Consider the following 19603-nt stretch of genomic DNA (forward strand, 5'->3'; position numbering starts at 1 on the left):
TCGTTCATCCCCGCCGCCGCTCCGTCCCGCCGCCGCGCCGCCCGCGCCGCCAGGGGGCGACGGCGCCGCGCCCCGCCGCGGGGGGGACGATGGGAATCCGGTGCCGCGGGGGATGCTGGGAAGTGTAGTCCGCGAGGGGGGCGGAGCGGCAGCGCAGCTGCCGCTCCGCCCCCCCGCGGACTACACTTCCCACAATCCCCTGCGCGGGGGATGCGGGCAATGCCGGGAAGGTGAGGGGGCGGGGCCATGTGGCTGCCGGGCGGGGGGGGCGCTGCCTCAGTTTCCCCCCGCCCCGGACGGGGAAGGGGGGGGATAAGGAGGGAGGGGGGGCGGGGGGGACGGACGGGGGTCAATGGATGGGGACAGACGGACAGGGTGGGATGGGGACAGACGGACAGGACAATGGGGGCAGGCAGGGTGGGATGGGGACAGACGGACAGGGACAGACAGACAGGGACAGACGGACAGGGTGGGATGGGGATGGAGAGGGGTCAATGGATGGGGACAGACGGACAGGGACAGACAGACAGGGACAGACAGACAGGGACAGATGGACACAGTGGGATGGGGACAGACGGACAGGACAATGGGGACAGGCAGGGTGGGATGGGGACAGACAGACAGGGTGGGATGGGGATGGGCAGGCATCAATGGATGGGGACAGTGGGGACAGGGTGGGTGGGATGGGGACAGACAGACAGGGACAGACAGACAGGGACAGACAGGGACAGATGGACACGATGGGATGGGGACAGATGGACAGGACAATGGGGGCAGGCAGGGTGGGACAGGGAAGACGGACAGGGTGGGATGGGGACAGACGGACAGGGACAGACGGACAGGGTGGAATGGGGATGGAGAGGGGTCAATGTTTGGGGACAATGGCAGGGTGGGACAGGGACAGACAGACAGGGACAGACAGAGACAGAAGGACAGGGTGGGATGAGGATGGATGGGCATCAATGGATGGGGACAGACGGACAGGGATGGACAGGGACCAACAGGGGTTGGTAGAGAGGGATGATGGGGACGGACAGGGTGGGGCAGGGACAGACAGACGGGGTGGGACAGGGGGTAGAAGGGATGGACAGATGGGGACAGACGGACAGGGCCAGCCAGGTAGCGGTGGGGACAGACGGACAGGCAGGGATGGGGTCGGTGGGGACTGGTGAGCGGGGGGCAGCGGGGGCAACCGTGGCAGGGTGGGACGGAGGGACGGGGAGCGATGGGGACAGACGGACAGGGAGGGGGACAGACGGACAGGGAGGGGGACAGATGGACAGGCAGTGATGGGGACAGGCAGGGGTGACAAGGTCAGACTGGGCCAGCTGGGATGGGCGGGGTGTGACGGGGACAGACAAGGGGCCATGGGGACAAACAGACGCCTGCACTGGGAGCACTGGGGACAGAATCACACTGGACTGGGAGCTCTGGGGGACAGGGACACCCATACTGGGAGCACTGGGGGCAGGGACACCCATACTGGGAGCACTGGGGGCAGACTGGGAGCACTGGGGGCAGGGACACCCATACTGGGAGCACTGGGGACAGAATCACACTGGACTGGGAGCTCTGGGGGACAGGGACACCCGTACTGGGAGCACTGGGGGCAGACTGGGAGCACTGGGGACAGAATCACACTGGACTGGGAGCACTGGGGACAGGGACACCCATACTGGGAGCACTGGGGGCAGACTGGGAGCACTGGGGACAGGGACACCCATACTGGGAGCACTGGGGGCAGACTGGGAGCACTGGGGACAGGGCCAGCCATACTGGGAGCACTGGGATTGTGCTGGGGCCCCCGTGTGGTGCTGGGGCCGGGGGCATCCCGGTCCTGGGGGGGTCCCGGGGGCAGCGGGGGGTCCCGGTGCCGGTCCCGGGGGGGTCCCGGGGCCGGGGGGGGGGGACCTGGAGCGGTTCGGGGTCCCGGCGCCGGTGCTGAGGCCGGGGGGGGCTCCCAGTGCATTCGGGGTCCCGGGGCCGGTGGTCCCGGGCCCAGCAGTGGGGTCCCTGTGCCGGTGCTGGTGCCGATATGGGGGGGTCCCGGTGCTCGTAGGGGGGTCCCGGGGCCGGTATAGGGGTGCCGGGGCCGGTTGGGGGTCCCGGTGCGATTTGGGGTCCCAGGGCCAGTGCCGGTGCCAGTGTAGGGCTCCCGGGGCCGGTGGTCCCAGGTCCCGGTCCCGGTCCTGGTATAGGGGTCCCAGTGCCGGTGGGTTCCCGGTGCTGGTCCCGGTGTGGGGGTCCTGGTGCCAGTGGTCCCGAGTCCCGGTGCCAGTGGTTCCTGGGGCTGGTATAGGGGTCCCGGTGCCCGTAGGGGGTCCCGGTGCTGGTAGGGGGTCCTGATGCCAGTGCCGGTGGTCCCGGGTCCCGGTGCAGGGGTCCCGGTGCCAGTGCGGGGGGTCCCAGTGCTGGTACGGGGGTCCCGGTGCTGGTCCCGGTATGGGGGTCCCGGTGCCAGTGGTCACAGTGCCGGTATGGGGTCCCAGTATGGGTGTCCCGGTGCCGGTGTGGGTGTCCCGGTGCCGGTATGGGGGTCCCGGTGCAGGTATGGTGGTCCCGGTGCCGGTAGGGGGGTCTTGGTACGGGGGTCCCGGTGCCAGTGGTCCCGGTATGGGGGTCCCGGTGCCGGTGGTCCCGGTCCTGGTATGGGGGTCCCGGTGCCGGCGCGGGGGGTCCCGGTATGGTGGTCCCGGTGCCGGTATGGGGGTCCCGGTGCCGGTCCCGGTATGGGGGTCCCGGTGCCGGCGGTGCCGGTGCCGGTGCCGGTTTCGGGGTCCCGGTGCCGGCGGTTCCCGCGGCCGGGGCGGGGCGGGCGGGGCGGGGCCGCGCCGAGCGCCGGGCGGGGCCGTTCCGCTCCGCTCTCCCTGACCGCGGCACCGGCCCCGGTACCGGCCCCGCCCGCGCCCCGGCCCCGCCGGGCCCAGCCCCGGCCCCGGCCCCAGCGGCATCGCCAGCGCCAGCGGCATCGCCCCCACCGGCACCGCCGGGCGCGGGGCCCGGAGCCCCCCAGGTACCGGGGCCGGGGGGGGCGGCGGGGAGGCCCGGGGGGGCGGGGGGGGGATGCGGGGCGGGGGGGGCGCGCCCTCCTCCCGCCCCCTCGGGGCCTGGGCCCCCCCCGGGGCTCGGTGGGGCCTGGGGGGGGGGGCGGGGGAGGCGGGCGGCCTCTTGCACACGCGTGGGCCCCCCCGCACGCGTGAGCCGCTCTTGCACACGCGTGGGCAGCTCCTGGCACGCGTGTGACCCCCCCACCCACCCACCCCCCCCCGCGCGCACACGGGTGATGCCCCCGCGCACACGCGTGTGCAAGGCCTGCAGGTGCGTGCGCGCGTGCCGGCGCCCGTGCGTGCCCCGCGACGTGCGTGTGCCCCCCGCCACGCTCGGGCACCGCCGTGCACGCGCGTGTGCACACACACACACACACACGCCCCCCCCCCTCAGGCGGGTGCGAGCCCCGCGTGGGTCCGCACCCCCTTGCACCTGCGCGCGCCCCCCTGCACGCGTGTGCGCCCCCCCCCCCGTGCACGTGCACCACCTTGCACACGCGTGGGCTCCCTCGCGTGCCGCCCTGCGCACACGCGTGTGCACCCCATAGGGCTCCGCCCCCCCCAGGCCTGTGCACCCGCTTGCACATGGGTGCGCCCCCCACGCACACGCGTGTGCCCCTCGCAGCCCGTCCCGCTCCTCCCGCCCCCTCCCCGTGTCGCGACAGGGCGCCATGTCCCGACATGCCATGTCGGCGGGGGCGGCGCGGTGGCGCTCTCTCCCCCGCTCCCCTCCTCCAGCTCCGCTCTGTCGCGACACGGGGCCGGCGCTGTCGCATGTCGTGACAAGCACCCCCCTCCCCGCCCCCCCGGGTCGCTGTTTCCCCGCTTCTGCCTCAGTTTCCCCGCGCGGAGCCGCCGGGGGGCGGGGGGGGGGGAGGGGGAGGCTCCATCCCTTACCGGGATGACGTCACCGCGTGACGTGATGTCGCCACGGGGGGGACACGACACCTGGGGGGGCGGGTCGTCCCCTCCCCCCGCCCGGCCGCCCGGGTCCTTCGGGGTGACGCTGAGCCCCGCCCCCGCCCCCCGCCGTGACTCACACCCCCCCCCCCCAATTTTAGTGATGACCTCATCGGCCGGCTCCGCGGTTGCCATGGCAACTCCCCCCCCCCCCCCATTTTCAGGGGACCCGGATCGGGCCTGATCCCCTCCCCCGACCCCCCCCGGGCCCCCCGGCCCCACCAGCCCTGCCTCAGTTTCCCCGGCTCATCTGCACCCCATTGCACGCTCGTGTGCCCCCCTGCACGCTCATGCACCCCCTTGCACGCTCGAGTGCCCCCGCGCGCGGCGGAGGGGGGGGCTTCCTCCGGCCCGGGGGGTGTGCACACGCGTGCAAGGGGCTGCACGTGCATGCGACGGGTACCCAGCGGTGGGGGGCTGCACACGGGGGTGCAAAGGGGTGCACGCGTGTGTAAGGGGTGCACGCGTGTGTAAGGGTGCACGCGCGTGTAAGGGTGCATCCAGGTGCAAGAGGGTGCATGCGTGTGCAAGAGGGTGCACACACGAGTGCAAGGGCATGCACATGCATGTGAGGGGGTGCACAACGCGGGGCTGCACACACAGGTGCAAGGGGTGCACGTGTGCAAGGGGGGTGCCCATGGGTGCACGTAAGGGGGTGCCCGTGGCTGTGAGGGGCTGCAAACGTGCGGCTGCACCTGTGGGTGCGAGGGGTGCAGAGTGTGCAAGGGGGGGGCCCACAGGTGCAAGGGGCACACAGGTGTGTAAAGGGGGGGGCCCATGGGTGCAAGGGGGTGCCCGTGTGTGTAAAGGGGGGCCCGTGGGTGCAAGGTGTGCACACACACGTGGGATTGCAGACATGGGTGCCCCTGTGTGTAAAGGGGGGGCCCATGGGTGCAAGGGGCGTGCAGTGGGGCCGCACACTGCAGGTGCGAGGGGTGCAGAGCATGCAAGGGGGGGCCTGTGGGTGCAAAGCAGGGGTGCACGTGGGTGTAAAGGGGGCCCGTGGGTGCAAGGGATGCACAGTGGGGCTGCACCCATGGCTGCGAGGGGTGCAGAGCATGCAAGGGGGGGCCTGTGAGTGCAAGGGGCACACAGGTGTGTAAAGGGGGGCCCATGGGTGCAAGGGGGTGCCCGTGTGTGTAAAGGGGGGCCTGTGGGTGCGAGGGGCGCACAGGTGTGTAAAGGGGGGCCCATGGGTGCAAGGGGGTGCCCGTGTGTGTAAAGGGGGGCCCGTGGGTGCGAGGGGCGCACAGGTGTGTAAAGGGGGCCGTGGGTGCAAGGGGCGCACAGGTGTGTAAAGGGGGGCCCGTGGGTGCGAGGGGCGCACAGGTGTGTAAGGGGGGCCCGTGGGTGCGAGGGGCGCACAGGTGTGTAAAGGGGGGGCTGCAGCCATGGGTGCGAGGGGCGCACAGGTGTGTAAAGGGGGGCCCGTGGGTGCGAGGGGCGCACAGGTGTGTAAAGGGGGCCGTGGGTGCGAGGGGCGCACAGGTGTGTAAAGGGGGCCCGTGGGTGCGAGGGGCGCACAGGTGTGTAAGGGGGGCCCGTGGGTGCGAGGGGCGCACAGGTGTGTAAGGGGGGCCCGTGGGTGCGAGGGGCGCACAGGTGTGTAAAGGGGGGCCCATGGGTGCAAGGGGGTGCCCCTGTGTGTAAAGGGGGGCCTGTGGGTGCAAGGGGGGGGTGCCCATGTGTATAAAGGGGGGGCCCATGGTTGCAAGGGGCGCACAGGTGTGTAAAGGGGGGGCTGCAGCCATGGGTGCGAGGGGCACACAGGTGTGTAAAGGGGGGCCCGTGGGTGCGAGGGGCGCACAGGTGTGTAAAGGGGGCCTGTGGGTGCGAGGGGGTGCACAGGTGTGTAAAGGGGGGGCCCGTGGGTGCGAGGGGCGCACAGGTGTGTAAGGGGGGCCCGTGGGTGCGAGGGGCGCACAGGTGTGTAAAGGGGGGGCTGCAGCCATGGGTGCGAGGGGCGCACAGGTGTGTAAAGGGGGGCCCGTGGGTGCGAGGGGCGCACAGGTGTGTAAGGGGGGCCCGTGGGTGCGAGGGGCGCACAGGTGTGTAAAGGGGGCCCGTGGGTGCGAGGGGCGCACAGGTGTGTAAAGGGGGGCCCGTGGGTGCGAGGGGCGCACAGGTGTGTAAAGGGGGGGCTGCAGCCATGGGTGCGAGGGGCGCACAGGTGTGTAAAGGGGGCCGTGGGTGCGAGGGGCGCACAGGTGTGTAAAGGGGGGCCCGTGGGTGCGAGGGGCGCACGGGTGTGTAAAGGGGGCCCGTGGGTGCGAGGGGCTCCCGCTGACGGCCCCTCCCGCAGGCGGGGGCGCGGGGGGCGCGGGGGCCCCGCCATGGCCTGCCTGCACGAGACGCGGACGCCCTCGCCCTCGCTGGCGCTGGCCTCGGACGGGACCCCCGAGCAGGAGCTGACCCCCACGCAGTGCGTGCTGCGCGACGTGCTGCCCGCCGCCCCCGCCGCCCCCGCCGCCCCCCCCGAGGCCTGGCCCCGCCGCGGGCCCCCCCGGCACCCCGACCCCGAGGGCGCGGGGCCCCTGGCCGCCGAGGCCGCCCACCTGCGGTGCCAGGCGGGCGGGGGGGTTCCTGGAGGGCCTTTTCGGCTGCCTCAAGCCCGTCTGGACCATGATCGGCAAAGCCTACGCCGCCGAGTGAGGGGCGCAGGGGGTGCGGCGTGGGTGCCACGGGGTCGGGAGGGGGCAAGGGAGGGGGCAAGGGAGGGGACGAGGGGGCAAGGGAGGGTGCAGGGGGGCAAGGGAGGGTGCCATGGGAGCAGGAGGGTGCAGGGGGGCAAGGGAGGGGACAAGGGGGCAAGGGAGGGGACGAGGGGGCAAGGGAGGGGACGAGGGAGGGTGCCATGGGAGCAGGAGGGGGCAAGGGGGCAAGGGAGGGTGGCAGGGGGGCAAAGGAGGCTGCAGGGGGGCAAGGGAGGGGATGAGGGGGCAAGGGAGGGGGCCCTGGGAGCAGGAGGATGCAGGGGGGCAAGGGAGGGTGCAGGGGGGCAAAGGAGGGTGCAAGGGGGCAAGGGAGGGGGCAAGGGGAGCAGGAGGGTGCAGTGGGTCCAGGAGGGTGCAGTGGGACAGGGATGGGGCAAAGCAGGGGCAGTGGGGCAGGGGAGGGGGCGGCGGGGCAGGCAGCGGGGTGCTGGGGTGCAGAGGGTGCAAGGGGGGGGGTGGGAGCAGTAGGGCGGGGGTGAGGGTGCCAAGGGGGGCTGCAGCCTGGCCATGCCAGCACGTGGGTGCTGTGGGCGTGGGTGCAGCAGGGGTGCCGGTGCGTGGGTGCCACGGGCGTGGGTGCAGCAGGGGTGCTGGTGCGTGGGTGCCATGGGTGTGGGTGCAGCACGGGTGCCAACGCACGGGTGCCGTGGGCGTGGGTGCAGCAGGGGTGCCGATTCGCGGGTGCCATGGGCATGGGTGCAGCAGGGGTGCTGATGGCGGGTGCCATGGATGTGGGTGCAGCAGGGGTGCTGGGGCGCGGGTGCCGTGGGTGTGGGTGCAGCAGGGGTGCCGACGCGCGGGTGCCATGGGCGTGGGTACAGCAGGGGTGCCGGTGCACGGGTGCCGTGGGCGTGGGTGCAGCAGGGGTGCTGGGGCGCGGGTGCCGTGGGCGTGGGTGCAGCAGGGGTGCCGATGCGCAGGTGCCGTGGGCGTGGGTGCAGCAGGGGTGCTGGTGCGCGGGTGCCATGGGCGTGGGTGCAGCAGGGGTGCTGGGGCGCGGGTGCCGTGGGTGTGGGTGCAGCAGGGGTGCCGACGCGCGGGTGCCATGGGCGTGGGTACAGCAGGGGTGCCGGTGCACGGGTGCCGTGGGCGTGGGTGCAGCAGGGGTGCCGATGCACAGGTGCCGTGGGCGTGGGTGCAGCAGGGGTGCCGGTGCACGGGTGCCATGGGCGTGGGTGCCTGCAGACCCCTGGGAGGTGCCATTCGAGGAGATCCTGGACCTGCAGTGGGTGGGCAGCGGGGCGCAGGGCGCCGTCTTCCTGGGCCGCTTCCACGGCGAGGAGGTGGCCGTGAAGAAGGTGCGGGACCTCAAGGAGACTGACATCAAGCACCTGCGCAAGCTCAAGCACCCCAACATCATCACCTTCAAGTGAGCGTGGGTGCTGCCGGCACTGGCGTGGGTGTGTGGGGGTGGGCATGGGCACGGCGTGGAGCATGGACGTGCTATGGGCATGGGGACACCACGGGCACAGGGCATGGACACAGCATGGACATGGCATGCGGCGTGGTCATGCCATGGTCATGGAGTGTGGATGTGGTAGGGACAAGCTGTGGTCATGGGGAACACCATGGGCACAAGGCATGGACACGGCATGGGGCATGGAACATGGACACGGCATGGGGCATGGGGCATGGAACATGGACATTGCATGGGCACACCGTGGGCATGGAGAACACTGTGGGCACAGGGCATGGACACAGCATGGGCATGGACATGGTACGGGGCATGGATGTGCCATGGGCATGGGACGTAGACATGGATATGGCATGGGCATGAGGGATGGAGGTACGGACATGGCATGGGCATGAACACAGTATGGGGCATGGACATGCCACGGGCAAGCCATGGACATGGAGAACACCACGGGCAGAGGGCATGAACGCATCATGGGCATGGGCATGAGCACAGCATGAGGCATGGACAAGCCATGGTCATGGGGAACGCCATGGGCACAGGGCATGCACATGGCTTGGGCATGAGCATGAACATGCCGTGGGCACAGGCGTGGGGTCATGGATGCGTCATGGGCATGGGACACCAACACGGCACATGCATGGGGAACACCGGCACGGCATGGACCTGGGCGGGCAGGACACGGCACGGACACGGGGCACGCTGGTGTGTGCCACGTGTGGCACAGGGCATGGCCGCCCACAGGACAGGTCTGTCACAGACGGGGCAGGGCGGTGTGGGTGCAGATGGGTGCCCCAATCCAGATGGGTGCCCCAGTATCCCAGTGCCTCTGGGTGTCGGGGTGCCCATGCGTGCCCCCAGTGCTAATGGGTGGCCTGGGTGCCCCAGCACTGGTGGGTGCTGACAGGTTCCTGGGTGCAGCCAAGTGTCCTGGTGCAGATGGGTGCTCACAAGTGCCCTGCTGAGGTCGGGTGCCCCTATGCGGTTGGGTGCCCCGGTGCAGCCGGCTGCCCCGGTGCTGCTGGGTGCTACTGGATGCCCCGGCTGGCCGGGCAGCGGGTGCTGAGGGTGCTGCTGTGCCTGCAGGGGTGTGTGCACCCAGGCACCCTGCTACTGCATCATCATGGAGTTCTGCGCCCAGGGCCAGCTCTACGAGGTGCTGCGCGCCGGGCGCAAGGTCACCCCCTCCCTCCTCGTCGACTGGTCCATGGGCATCGCCGGCGGCATGAACTACCTGCACCTCCACAAGATCATCCACCGCGACCTCAAGTCGCCCAAGTGAGCGGGGATGGGGGCTCGGGGAGCACCCATGGGTGCTGGGGCGGGGTGTCCCAGGCGGTGGCGTGCCCGTGATGGTGCCGTGCCCATGGTGGGGACGTGCATGTGGCCGTTGCATGATAGCGGCAGTGCCATACCCGTGGTGGTGCGTTGGCCTCGGTGGCTGTGTGTCGGTGATAGTTGCATGTCCGTGGCGGTGACACATCCATGGCGGTGATGTGTCCGTGGCCATGCTGTGCCCATGGTGCTGCAATGCCACGGCAGTTGCACGCCCATAGCAGTGCCGTGTCTATGGTGGCTGCGTGTCCATGGCGTTGACATGCCCGTGACAGTGCTGTGCCCGTGGCAGTGCAATGACCTTGGCGGTTGCATGTCCATGATGGTTGTATGTCCATGGTAGTGCTGTGCCTGTGGTGGTTCCATGCCCATAGCAATTGCATGACCATGGTGGTGCCATGCCCATGGCGGTGGCATGCCCCTGGCAGTGATGTGTCCATGGCCACGCTGTGCCCATGGTGATGCAATGCTGTGGCAGTTGCATGCCCATAGCATGCTGTGTCTATGGTGGCTGCGTGTCCATGGCAGTGACACGCCCATGACTGTGCTGTGCCTGTGGCAGTGCAATGATTATGGTGGTTGCACGTCCGTGACAGTTGTATGTCCATGGCAGCACCATACGCATAGCGATTCTATGTTCATGGCAATTGCGTGACCATGGCAGTGCCATGCCCATGGCAGTGCCGTGCCCACAACAGGACCGTGCTCATGGCAGTTGTATGCAAATGACAGTGCCACGGCCATGGCGATGCCATGGCCGTGTTGGTGCTGTGCCCATGGTGGTGGCATGCCCATGGCCCAACGATGCTCACAGCAGTTGCATGCCCGTGGCGGTGCCGTACCTGTGTCGTTGGTGTGTCATTGGCGTGGCGCTGAGTGGGTGCCCCCCAGCATGCTCATCACCTATGACGACGTGGTGAAGATCTCGGACTTCGGCACCTCCAAGGAGCTCATTGACAAGAGCACCAAGATGTCCTTCGCCGGCACGGTGGCCTGGATGGCGCCCGAGGTCATCCGCAACGAGCCCGTCTCCGAGAAGGTCGACATCTGGTGAGGGCACAGGGGCCTCGGGGACGCTGGGGACATGGGACACCCCAGGAACGTGGGGGGCACAGCAAGGCAGGGGCTTTGGGAGGCCATGGGGACGCTGAGGGGCACAGGAGGCGTTGGGGACCATGGGAACAGGGGACGTTGCAGGGACATCAGGGGCGCAGGAGGCCTCAGGGACACTGGGGGGGCAGAAATGGGGACATCAGGGATGCTGCTGGGGACACGGCAAGGACAGGGATGAGGGACATGAGGAGGGGCAGGGGACAGTGGGGACACCAGCATGGGCAGAGGCAGGGAAGGGACACCGGGGCAGGGCAAGGGGGACCAGGGGACGGCGGGAGGGTGCTGGGGGTGCTCAGCTGCGGGTGCCGGGGGCCATGGGTGCCGGTGCCCCCAGGTCCTTCGGGGTGGTGCTGTGGGAGCTGCTGACGGGCGAGATCCCCTACAAGGACGTGGACTCCTCGGCCATCATCTGGGGCGTGGGCAGCAACAGCCTCCACCTGCCCGTCCCCTCCGGCTGCCCCGACGGCTTCAAGGTGTTGCTGCGCCAGTGCTGGTGAGTGCGCCCGCGGGGACGCCCGCCGGGGACACCCTGCCATGGGGACACCCCACTGTGGGACACCCCACCATGGAGTGACCCTGCCATGGGGACACCCCACCATGGGGACATCCCACCATGGAGTCACCCCACCTGGGGACACCCCACCATGGGGACACCCCACCATGGGACACCCCACCATGGAGTGACCCTGCCATGGAGACACCCCACCGTGGGACACCCCCACCATGGAGACAGCCCACCATGGAGTCACCCCACATGGGGACACCCCACCATGGGACACCTCACCATGGGACGCCCCACCATGGGGACATCCCACCATGGAGACAGCCCACCATGGAGACAGCCCACCATGGAGTCACCCCACCATGGGACACCCCACCATGGGACACCCCACCATGGGACACCCCACCATGGGACACCACACCTGGGGACACCCCACCATGGGGACACATCACCATGGAGTGACCCTGCCATGGGGACACCCCACCATGGAGACACCCCCCTGGGGACACCCTGCCATAGGGACACCCTGCCATAGGGACACCCCACCATGGGGACACTCCACCTGGGGACACCCCACCATGGGGACACCGCACCATGGGGACATCCCAGCATGGAGATACCCCACTGTGGGGACACCCTGCCATAGGGACACCCCACCATGGGGACACCCCGCCTGGGGACACCCCGCCTGGGGACACCCTGCCTGGGGCCACGCCACGGGCACCCGTGCCACAGATGGGTCATGCCATGGGGGACCCCACCGTGGGCCCCCCACTGTAGGGACCACCATGAGGGACCTGCCATTGGCACCCCAATGTGGGCAGTGCAGGGGGGACCCCTTGTCACAGGGACCCCCATGCTGGGGGTGCCCCCGCCCCGGGGGGTGTGCCTGTGGGCACCCCGTGCCAGGCTGCACCCCGGGCACCCCTGCTCCTTGGGCGTCTCGTGTGTCCTGTGCACCCTTCTCTGCCCGTGGTCCCAAAAGCCTCAGCACCCTCCCAGCACCCCCCCAGCACCCAGCCGCCCACCCCGCCTGCACCCAGTGCCGTGCCGCTCCCCCCAGGAACAGCAAGCCCCGGAACCGGCCGTCCTTCCGCCAGATCCTGCTGCACCTCGACATCGCCTCCGCCGACGTCCTCTCCACCCCCCAGGAGACCTACTTCAAATCCCAGGTAGCCGGGACCCCCAGCACCCCGGGACACCCAGGCACACACCGGGACCCCAGCACCCCGGGGCACCCAGGACCCCTGGGATACTCCAGCACCCTTGGACCCCAGAACCCCCCAGTACCCTGGGACCCCCAAACCCTGCAGGACACCTCCTTCAAATCCCAGGTACCCGGGACCCCCAGCACCCCAGGACCCCCAGCCCCCCAGGCACACACTGGGACCCCAGCACCCTGGGACACCCAGGACACCTGGGATACTCCAGCACCCTTGGATCCCAGAACCCCAGGACCCCCAGCACCTAGGGACCCCCCAGCCCCCCAGGGACACACTGGGACCCCAGCACCCCGGGTTCCCCAGCACCCTGAGACCCCCAGGACCCCTGGGATACTCCAGCACCCTTAGACCCCAGAACCCCCCAGTACCCTGGGACCCCCAAACCCTGCAGGACACCCCCTTCAAATCCCAGGTGCCAGCACCCCAGGGCCCAAGCACCCCAAGACTCCCAGCACCCCCAAACCCCACAGTACTTCACGTCCCCGTGACTGCGAGGGCTGGGGCGGGGGCAGCTGGTGCCAGCAGTAGCTGGTGCCCAGGGTGTCCGGGCCACCACATCCCAGTGCTCCTGGGAGCCCAGCCCAGTGCATCCCAGTGCCTGGAGTAGCTGCGCCCAGGTACCGCAGTGCCCGGGGTGCCCGGTGCCCGTGGTAGCCGGTGCCCAGTGCCTGGGTTGCCTGGGGTGCCCAGTGCCCATGGTAGCCAGTGGCCAGTGCCTGGGGTGCCCATGGTGCCCGTGGTAGCCAGTGGCCAGTGCCTGGGGTGCCCATGGTGCCCGGTGCCCATGGTAGTCGGTGCCTGGGTTGCCTGGGGTGCCCGGTGCCCGCGGTAGCCGGTGCCCACGTGCCGCAGGCGGAGTGGCGGGAGGAGGTGAAGCTGCACTTTGAGAAGATCAAGTCGGAGGGGACGTGTCTGCACCGGCTGGAGGAGGAGCTCATCAACCGCCGGCGCGAGGAGCTGCGGTGGGGCCCGTCCACGGGACACAGGGATATTGGGGACACGGGGTGCCGTGGCCATGGGGGCATCGGGGACACAGCGGGGGGACCAGGGTCAGGGGGTGCGGGGTGTGGGGAGGGCTGTTGGGTGCCTGTCCTTAGGCATGGTGGGTGCTGTGGGGTGCCTGTGCCGACGCCACGTGTGCCGCGGGCGCCAGGCACGCGCTGGACATCCGGGAGCACTACGAGCGCAAGCTGGAGCGCGCCAACAACCTCTACATGGAGCTCAGCGCCCTCATGCTGCAGCTGGAGCTCAAGGAGAAGGAGCTGCTCAGGTGAGCGGGCACCCCCGGCACTGCCCCATGGCCGCCCCATGGCCGCCCCATTGCTGTGGCCAACCCTATGGCCATGGCCAACCCTCTATCTACCCTATGGCTCTACCCTATGGCCATGGCCAAACCTATAGCCACTTCATGGCCACAGCCAACCCTACATCCATCCCATGGCCACCCCATGGCCATGGCCAAACCTATAGCCACAGCCAACCCTATAGCCAGCCCATGGCCATGGCCAACCCTATACCCACCCCATGGCTGTGGCCAAACCTACAGCCACAGCCAACCCTATAGCCAGCCCATGGCCATGGCCAACCCTATACGCACCCCATGGCCACCCCATGGCCGTGGCCAAACCTATAGCCACAGCCAACCCTATAGCCAGCCCATGGCCATGGCCAACCCTATACCCACCCCATGGCCACAACCACCCCTATACCCACCCCATGGCTACCCTGAGCCCATGGCCAGCCCTTACCCACCCCATGGCCACCACCCCAAGGCCACGGCCACCCCACACGGCGTCCCTGGGTGTGGGTGCCCACGCGTGGCCCGTGGCAGGCGGGAGCAGGCGCTGGAGAAGCGCTACCCTGGGCTCTTCAAGCCGCGGGCGCCGCGGGGGTTCCTGCACGGCAACGCCGTCGAGACGCTCATCAAGAAGCGCAACGTTCCCCAGAAGCTCTCGCCCCACGGCAAGCGGTGCGCCCGGACGCCTGGGTCCCTGGGGGTGGGGGGCGCAGATGGGTGGACCCTGGGTCCTTTGGGTGGGGGGGTCTGGGGGTTCGGATGCCTGGGTGCTTGGGGGGGGGGGGCATGGACATGTGGGTCCCTCAGGGTGGGGGGGTCTGAGGACATGGAGGTGTGGGTCCTTGGGGGGCTGGGAGCCCGGACACCTGGGTCCTTTGGGGGGGGGGTGTCTGGGGGCTTGGGTGCCCTGTGGTCCTTTTGGGTGGGGGGGCTGGGAGACTGGGTGCTGGGGTCCTTTTGGGTGGGGGGGCTCTGAGGGCTGCAGATGCCTGGGGTCCTTGGGGGGGGGGGGTTGTTCTGGGGGTGCAGATGCTTGGGGTCCTTGGGGGGGGTGTTCTGGGGGTGCAGATGCTTGGGGTCCTTGGGGGGGGGGTGGTGTTCTGGGGGTGCAGATGCTTGGGGTCCTTGGGGGGGTGTTTTGGGGGTGCAGATGCTTGGGGTCCTTGGGGGGATGTTCTGGGGGTGCAGATGCCAGTGTCCTGCGGAGAGGGGAGGTCTTTTGGGAGCATCTGGACGTGGGGGTCCCTCGTGCCTGGGTGGGGGGCGTTCCAGGCGCTCCCGGCTGCCCGGGTCCCCGTCCACAGCCCTCCCCCGTGTCCCCCGCCCCAGGCCCGACATCCTGAAGCCGGAGGTGCTGCTGCCCAAGCTGGATGCGGCCATGGCGCAGGTGGCCCTGCCGGGGTGTCCCAAGGGCCCCCCCTCGCCTGGGCGCAGCCGCCGGGCCAAGGGCCGCCACCGCAAAGCGGGACCCCGGGGGGGCTGTGCGGAGCCGGGCCCCGAGGCCGGACCCCCCCGGGGGCTGCTCGGACCCCCCCCACCCGCTGCCGGCCCTGACCTCCTCGGGGGCACCCTGGACTCTGCGGGTGGCCCCCCGGCTGCGGTCCCTGATGCGGGACCCAGGGGTGCCATGGGCACCCAGGGGTCCCCCCCGCCGCGGCCCCCGGCTCCCGGCGAGCCCGAGCGGGAGAGCGGGGCCGGCCGGGGGGGCAAAGCGGGGTCCGGGCAGCACCTCACCCCCGCTGCGCTGCTGTACCGGGCGGCCGTCACCCGCGGGCAGGTGAGCCCCGGCCCTTTCAGGGGGCTGGGGGGGGGGGAGGGGGGGGGGGGGGCAGGACCCCCCAGGTCCATCCCAGCAGCGGGGAATGGGACGGATCCCCTCTGGGAAGGGGCGTGGGGCGGTTGGACACAGGGGTCTCGCCTGGGGGGGGGGTCAGGATCTCTGGGTTCCTCCTGGGGGGATGGGGACGGGGGGGTGAGGACCCCAGGTCCTTCCTGGGGGGGGGTCAGGACCCCTGGGGGTCAGGGCCCCCGGGTCCCTCCCAAGAGGCAGTGGGAGGACCCCAAGCCCCCCTCTGCCCCCAGAAGCGGGGGGTCTCGTCGGAGGAGGAGGAGGGCGAAGTGGACAGTGAGGTGGAGCTGCCACTGCGGCAGAGGTGGGTGCCCCCCCCCCCCCCCCCCCCCCCCCCCCATGCCTGCGTCCATTTGGGGGGGGGTCCATGGGTGCTCGGACACTCGGGATGGGTGCCTGGGGGTCCTTGGAAGCCCAGGGTGGGTGCAGGTGGTCAGTGGGTGCCCGGGATGGGTGCCCGGGCCCGGTCCGTAGGTGTGCAGATGCCCGGGGTGGTGGCATGGAGGAGCCCGTGGGTGGTTGGAAGCCCAGGACGGGTGTGGGGGGGTCCATGGGTGCTCAGAAGCCTAAAATGGGTGCAGGGGAGCCCATGGGTGCCTGCATGCCCTGGATGGGGTGGTGTGTGTTGTCCATGGGTGCTCAGAAGACCAAGGGGGTCAGTGGATGCCTGGATACCCAGGATGGGTGCGGGGGGGGGGGGGGGCCCATGGGTGCTCAGACACCTGGGATGGGTGCAGGGGGGTTCCATGGGTGCTCAGACATCTGGGATGGGTGCAGGGGGGTCCATGGGTGGTTGGACACCTGGGATGGGTGCAAGGGGCGGGGGGGGGGGGGGGGGGGGGGGGGGGCAGGATCCATGGGTGCTCAGACACCTGGGATGGGTGCAGGGGGGGTCCATGGTTGCTCAGACACCTGGGATGGGTGCAGGGGGGGTCCATGGTTGCTCAGACACCTGAGATGGGTGCGGGGTGGGGGGGGGGTGGGGGGGTCCATGGGTGGTTGGACACCCGGGATGGGTGCAAGGGGCGGGGGGGGTGGTCCATGGGTGCTCAGACACCTGGGATGGGCACAGAGGGGTCCAAGGGTGCTCAGACACCTGGGATGGGTGCAGGAGGTCAGTGGGTGCCCAGACGCTTGGGATGGGTGCAGAGGGGTCCATGGGTGGTTGGACACCCGGGATGGGTGCAAGGGGCAGGGCGGGGGGGTGGTCCATGGGTGCTCAGACACCTGGGATGGGTGCAGAGGGGTCCATGGGTGCTCAGACACCTGGGATGGGTGCAGGAGGTCAGTGGATGCCCGGACGCCTGGGATGGGTGCAGGGGAAGCTGTGGGTGCCTGGACACCGGGGTCCTCACCCCTCACCCCCTCCCAGGTGGCCCCCCGGCATGAGCAAGCGCCAGTCGCTGTCGACCTTCAGCTCGGAGAACTTCTCGGACGGGGACGGGGACGAGGGGCACACGAGCGAGCCCTCGCACAGTGCCACCCCCGACGTGGGCAGCACCAACACGGACGAGCGGCCTGACGACCGCTCCGAGGACCTGCTCTCCCAGGGCTCCGAGATCCCCCTGGACGCCGCCCCCCCGAGGGGCCCGGCCGCCGTCACGGGGGGCTCAGCCCCAAGGTGATGCCCCCGCCCTGGGGTGGGGGCTGGGCAGCACCCACAGTCCCACGGGGACGGGTGGCACCATGGGGTGGGGGGTCTCCCAGGGATGGGTGACCTGGGGTGGGGGTCCCTAGGATCCACCAGGGCTAGCACTGTGGGGTGGGGGTCCCTAAGTTCCCCCAGGATGGGGTTAGCAGGGGCAGGGGGTGCCCCAGGGGTGGGTGCCATTGCATGAGAGGATCCCTAGGGTCCCCCAGGGCTGGGTACTATGGGGTAGGGATCCTTGTAGCCCCCCAGGGTGGGGTCAGCAAGGGGAAGGGGGTCCCCAGGGCCCCCAGGGCTGGGGGGGGTCCCTAGAGTCGCCCAGGGCTTGGTACTATGGGGCAGGGATCCCCTGAGCCCCCCCCAGGGTGGGGTTAGCAAGGGGAAGGGGGTCCCCAGGGCTGGGTACCATCGTGTAGGGGTCCCTAGGGTCACCCAGGGCTTGGTACCTTGGGGAGGGGCCTCCCCAGTGCCCCCCAGGATGAGGTTCTATGGGGAGGGGTCTTGTGAGCTCCCTGTGTTAAGGGAACAAGGGGAAGGGGGGGACCCAGAGACCCCCAAGACCAAGTACCATTGGTGGGTGGGGTCCCCTAGGGAGGGTCCTGGAGCCCCCCAAGCATGGACAACATTGGGGGGGGGTCCCAGAGTCCCCCTGAAACAAGTGCCATGGCAGGGGGTGTCCCCGTGGGGTGGGAGGGTGTCACTCAGCAGCAGGTGCTGTAGGAAGGGGGTGTGTGTGGGGGGGGTGTCTCAGCCCACCCACCCCCCCAGAATAGGAAGCACGGGGAGGGGGTCCCCTGAGCCACCCAGGCCAGGCTATCAGGGCGAGGGGGTCCCCCCAGGACCCCCAGCACTGGGTACCATGCAGAGGGGCTCCTGTGAGCGCCCCCAGGGCCTCGCACCTTTGGGAGCGGCTGCCCAAGGTCCTTAGGGGGAGGGCGGGGGGCCCCAAAGGATCAAGTGCCATGGGGACGGGGTCCCTGGAGCCCCCCCTAGGGATGGACACCATGGGGAAGGGTGCCAGGGTCCCCCAGAACCAAGCCTCATGGTCATGGGCTCCCCAGGACGGGTAGCAAGGGGAGTGGGTGCCCCAAGCCCACCCGCAAGGGTGGATCTCACAGGGAAGAGCTCTCGGGGACCCCAGGGACCAAACGGTCATGGGGAGGGGGGGTCCCCAGAGCCCCCCAGGGCTGGATGCCATGTCCAGGGGGTCCCTGGGGTTCCCCACAATGGGGTAGCAGAGGGAAAGGGATCCCCTGGGGGTGGTTACCATGGGGACAGGGGTCCCCAGGACCAGCGACCATGAGAAGGGGGTCCCCCGGTACCAAGCACCTTGAGGAGGGGGCTGCAGGGGTCCTCCAGACCAGGGGCTGCAGGCGAGGAGTCCCCCAGGGCCCTGCAGGACTTGGTGCCATGGGCAGGGGGGCTCAGGATAAAGCATCGCTAGGAGGGGGGCCCCCAGGGACACCCCCCCACCAAGAACAAGCACCATGGGGAGGGGTCCTGTGAGCCGCCCCCAGCATGAGGCCCCAAGGTCAAGTACCATGGGGACAGGGGTCCCAGGGCCCCCCAGGACCAACCTGACAGGAGGGTGCAGTGAGGGGGTGTCGGGCTCTTCTCCCAAGTAGTGAGCGATGGGACGAGAGGAAATGGGCTCAAGCTGCGCCAGGGGAGGGTTAGGTTGGAAATTGGGAGAAATTTCTTCACGGAAAGAGTGGCCAAGCGTTGGAACGGGCTGCCCAGAGAGGTGGGGGGGTCCCCAGCCCTGGAGGGGTTCAAAACACGGGCAGAGGTGGCACTGGGGGCCAGGGTTTGGTGGGCACAGGGAGTTGGGGTGATGGTCTTGGAGCCCCTGTCCCACCCTGGTGATTCCCCGTTCCGCTGTCGCTACAAAGCAAAGCAGCCCCAAGCCAGGGAAGAGGAAGCTGCGACTCTGCCCTCGGTGGGTTTGGTGGTGACTTGGCCGCGCTGGGCTCACGGCTGCGCTGGGCGACCTCTTCAAACCATTCCATGATTCCATGATGCTGCAAGCACCGTGGGGAGGGGGTCCCCCCACCGTGCGGTGGGGCCCGCAAGCCCCCCAGGATGTAGCAGCTTGGGGAGGGGGGCCTCAGGACCCCCAGGGGCAGATTGCGAGGGGCGGGGATCCCCCAGCTATTGGGGCCATGGGGAGGGGTCCCCCGGGACAAGCTATTGGGGGGCCCCAGGGCCCTGCCCTGCAGAAGGGGGGGTCCCAACCCCCCAGGACCAGCTGTGGGGCAGGGGGAGGCTCCAGGGACCCTTAACCCCCCCTTTGTGTCCCCCTCAGGTCTCCGAGGACTCAGACTGCGACAGCGCAGAGCTGGACCACTCAGGCAGCGGCGAGGGCCCCCCCCGGCCCACAGCCCCCCCCGGCCTGTGACCTGCCCCCCCCCTTGTACAGCCCCAAATATTTATATAAATATCTATCGCTCTCTACCAACGCTCTGTGCTGTCTCTGGGCCCGGGCGGGGGGCAGGACTTGG

At 69.8% G+C, this 19603-nt stretch overlaps 1 protein-coding gene across 1 annotated transcript; it reads left to right on the top strand.

The window, feature by feature from the left end:
• Positions 1-6340: 6340 nt before the first annotated feature.
• On the top strand, positions 6341-19500 carry MAP3K12 (mitogen-activated protein kinase kinase kinase 12). The gene is given in 16 exon segments (XM_075724987.1): positions 6341-6577; positions 6579-6655; positions 7048-7073; positions 7907-8090; positions 9222-9413; positions 10362-10520; positions 10918-11076; positions 12149-12257; positions 13161-13270; positions 13462-13578; positions 14140-14277; positions 14935-15382; positions 15688-15758; positions 16827-17026; positions 17029-17075; positions 19408-19500. Coding segments are annotated over 16 exon segments (2367 nt in total).
• Positions 19501-19603: the final 103 nt, after the last annotated feature.

The sequence above is a fragment of the Pelecanus crispus genome, chromosome 26 (genome assembly GCF_030463565.1).
Source record: "Pelecanus crispus isolate bPelCri1 chromosome 26, bPelCri1.pri, whole genome shotgun sequence".
NCBI classification, from domain to species: Eukaryota; Metazoa; Chordata; class Aves; order Pelecaniformes; family Pelecanidae; genus Pelecanus; species Pelecanus crispus.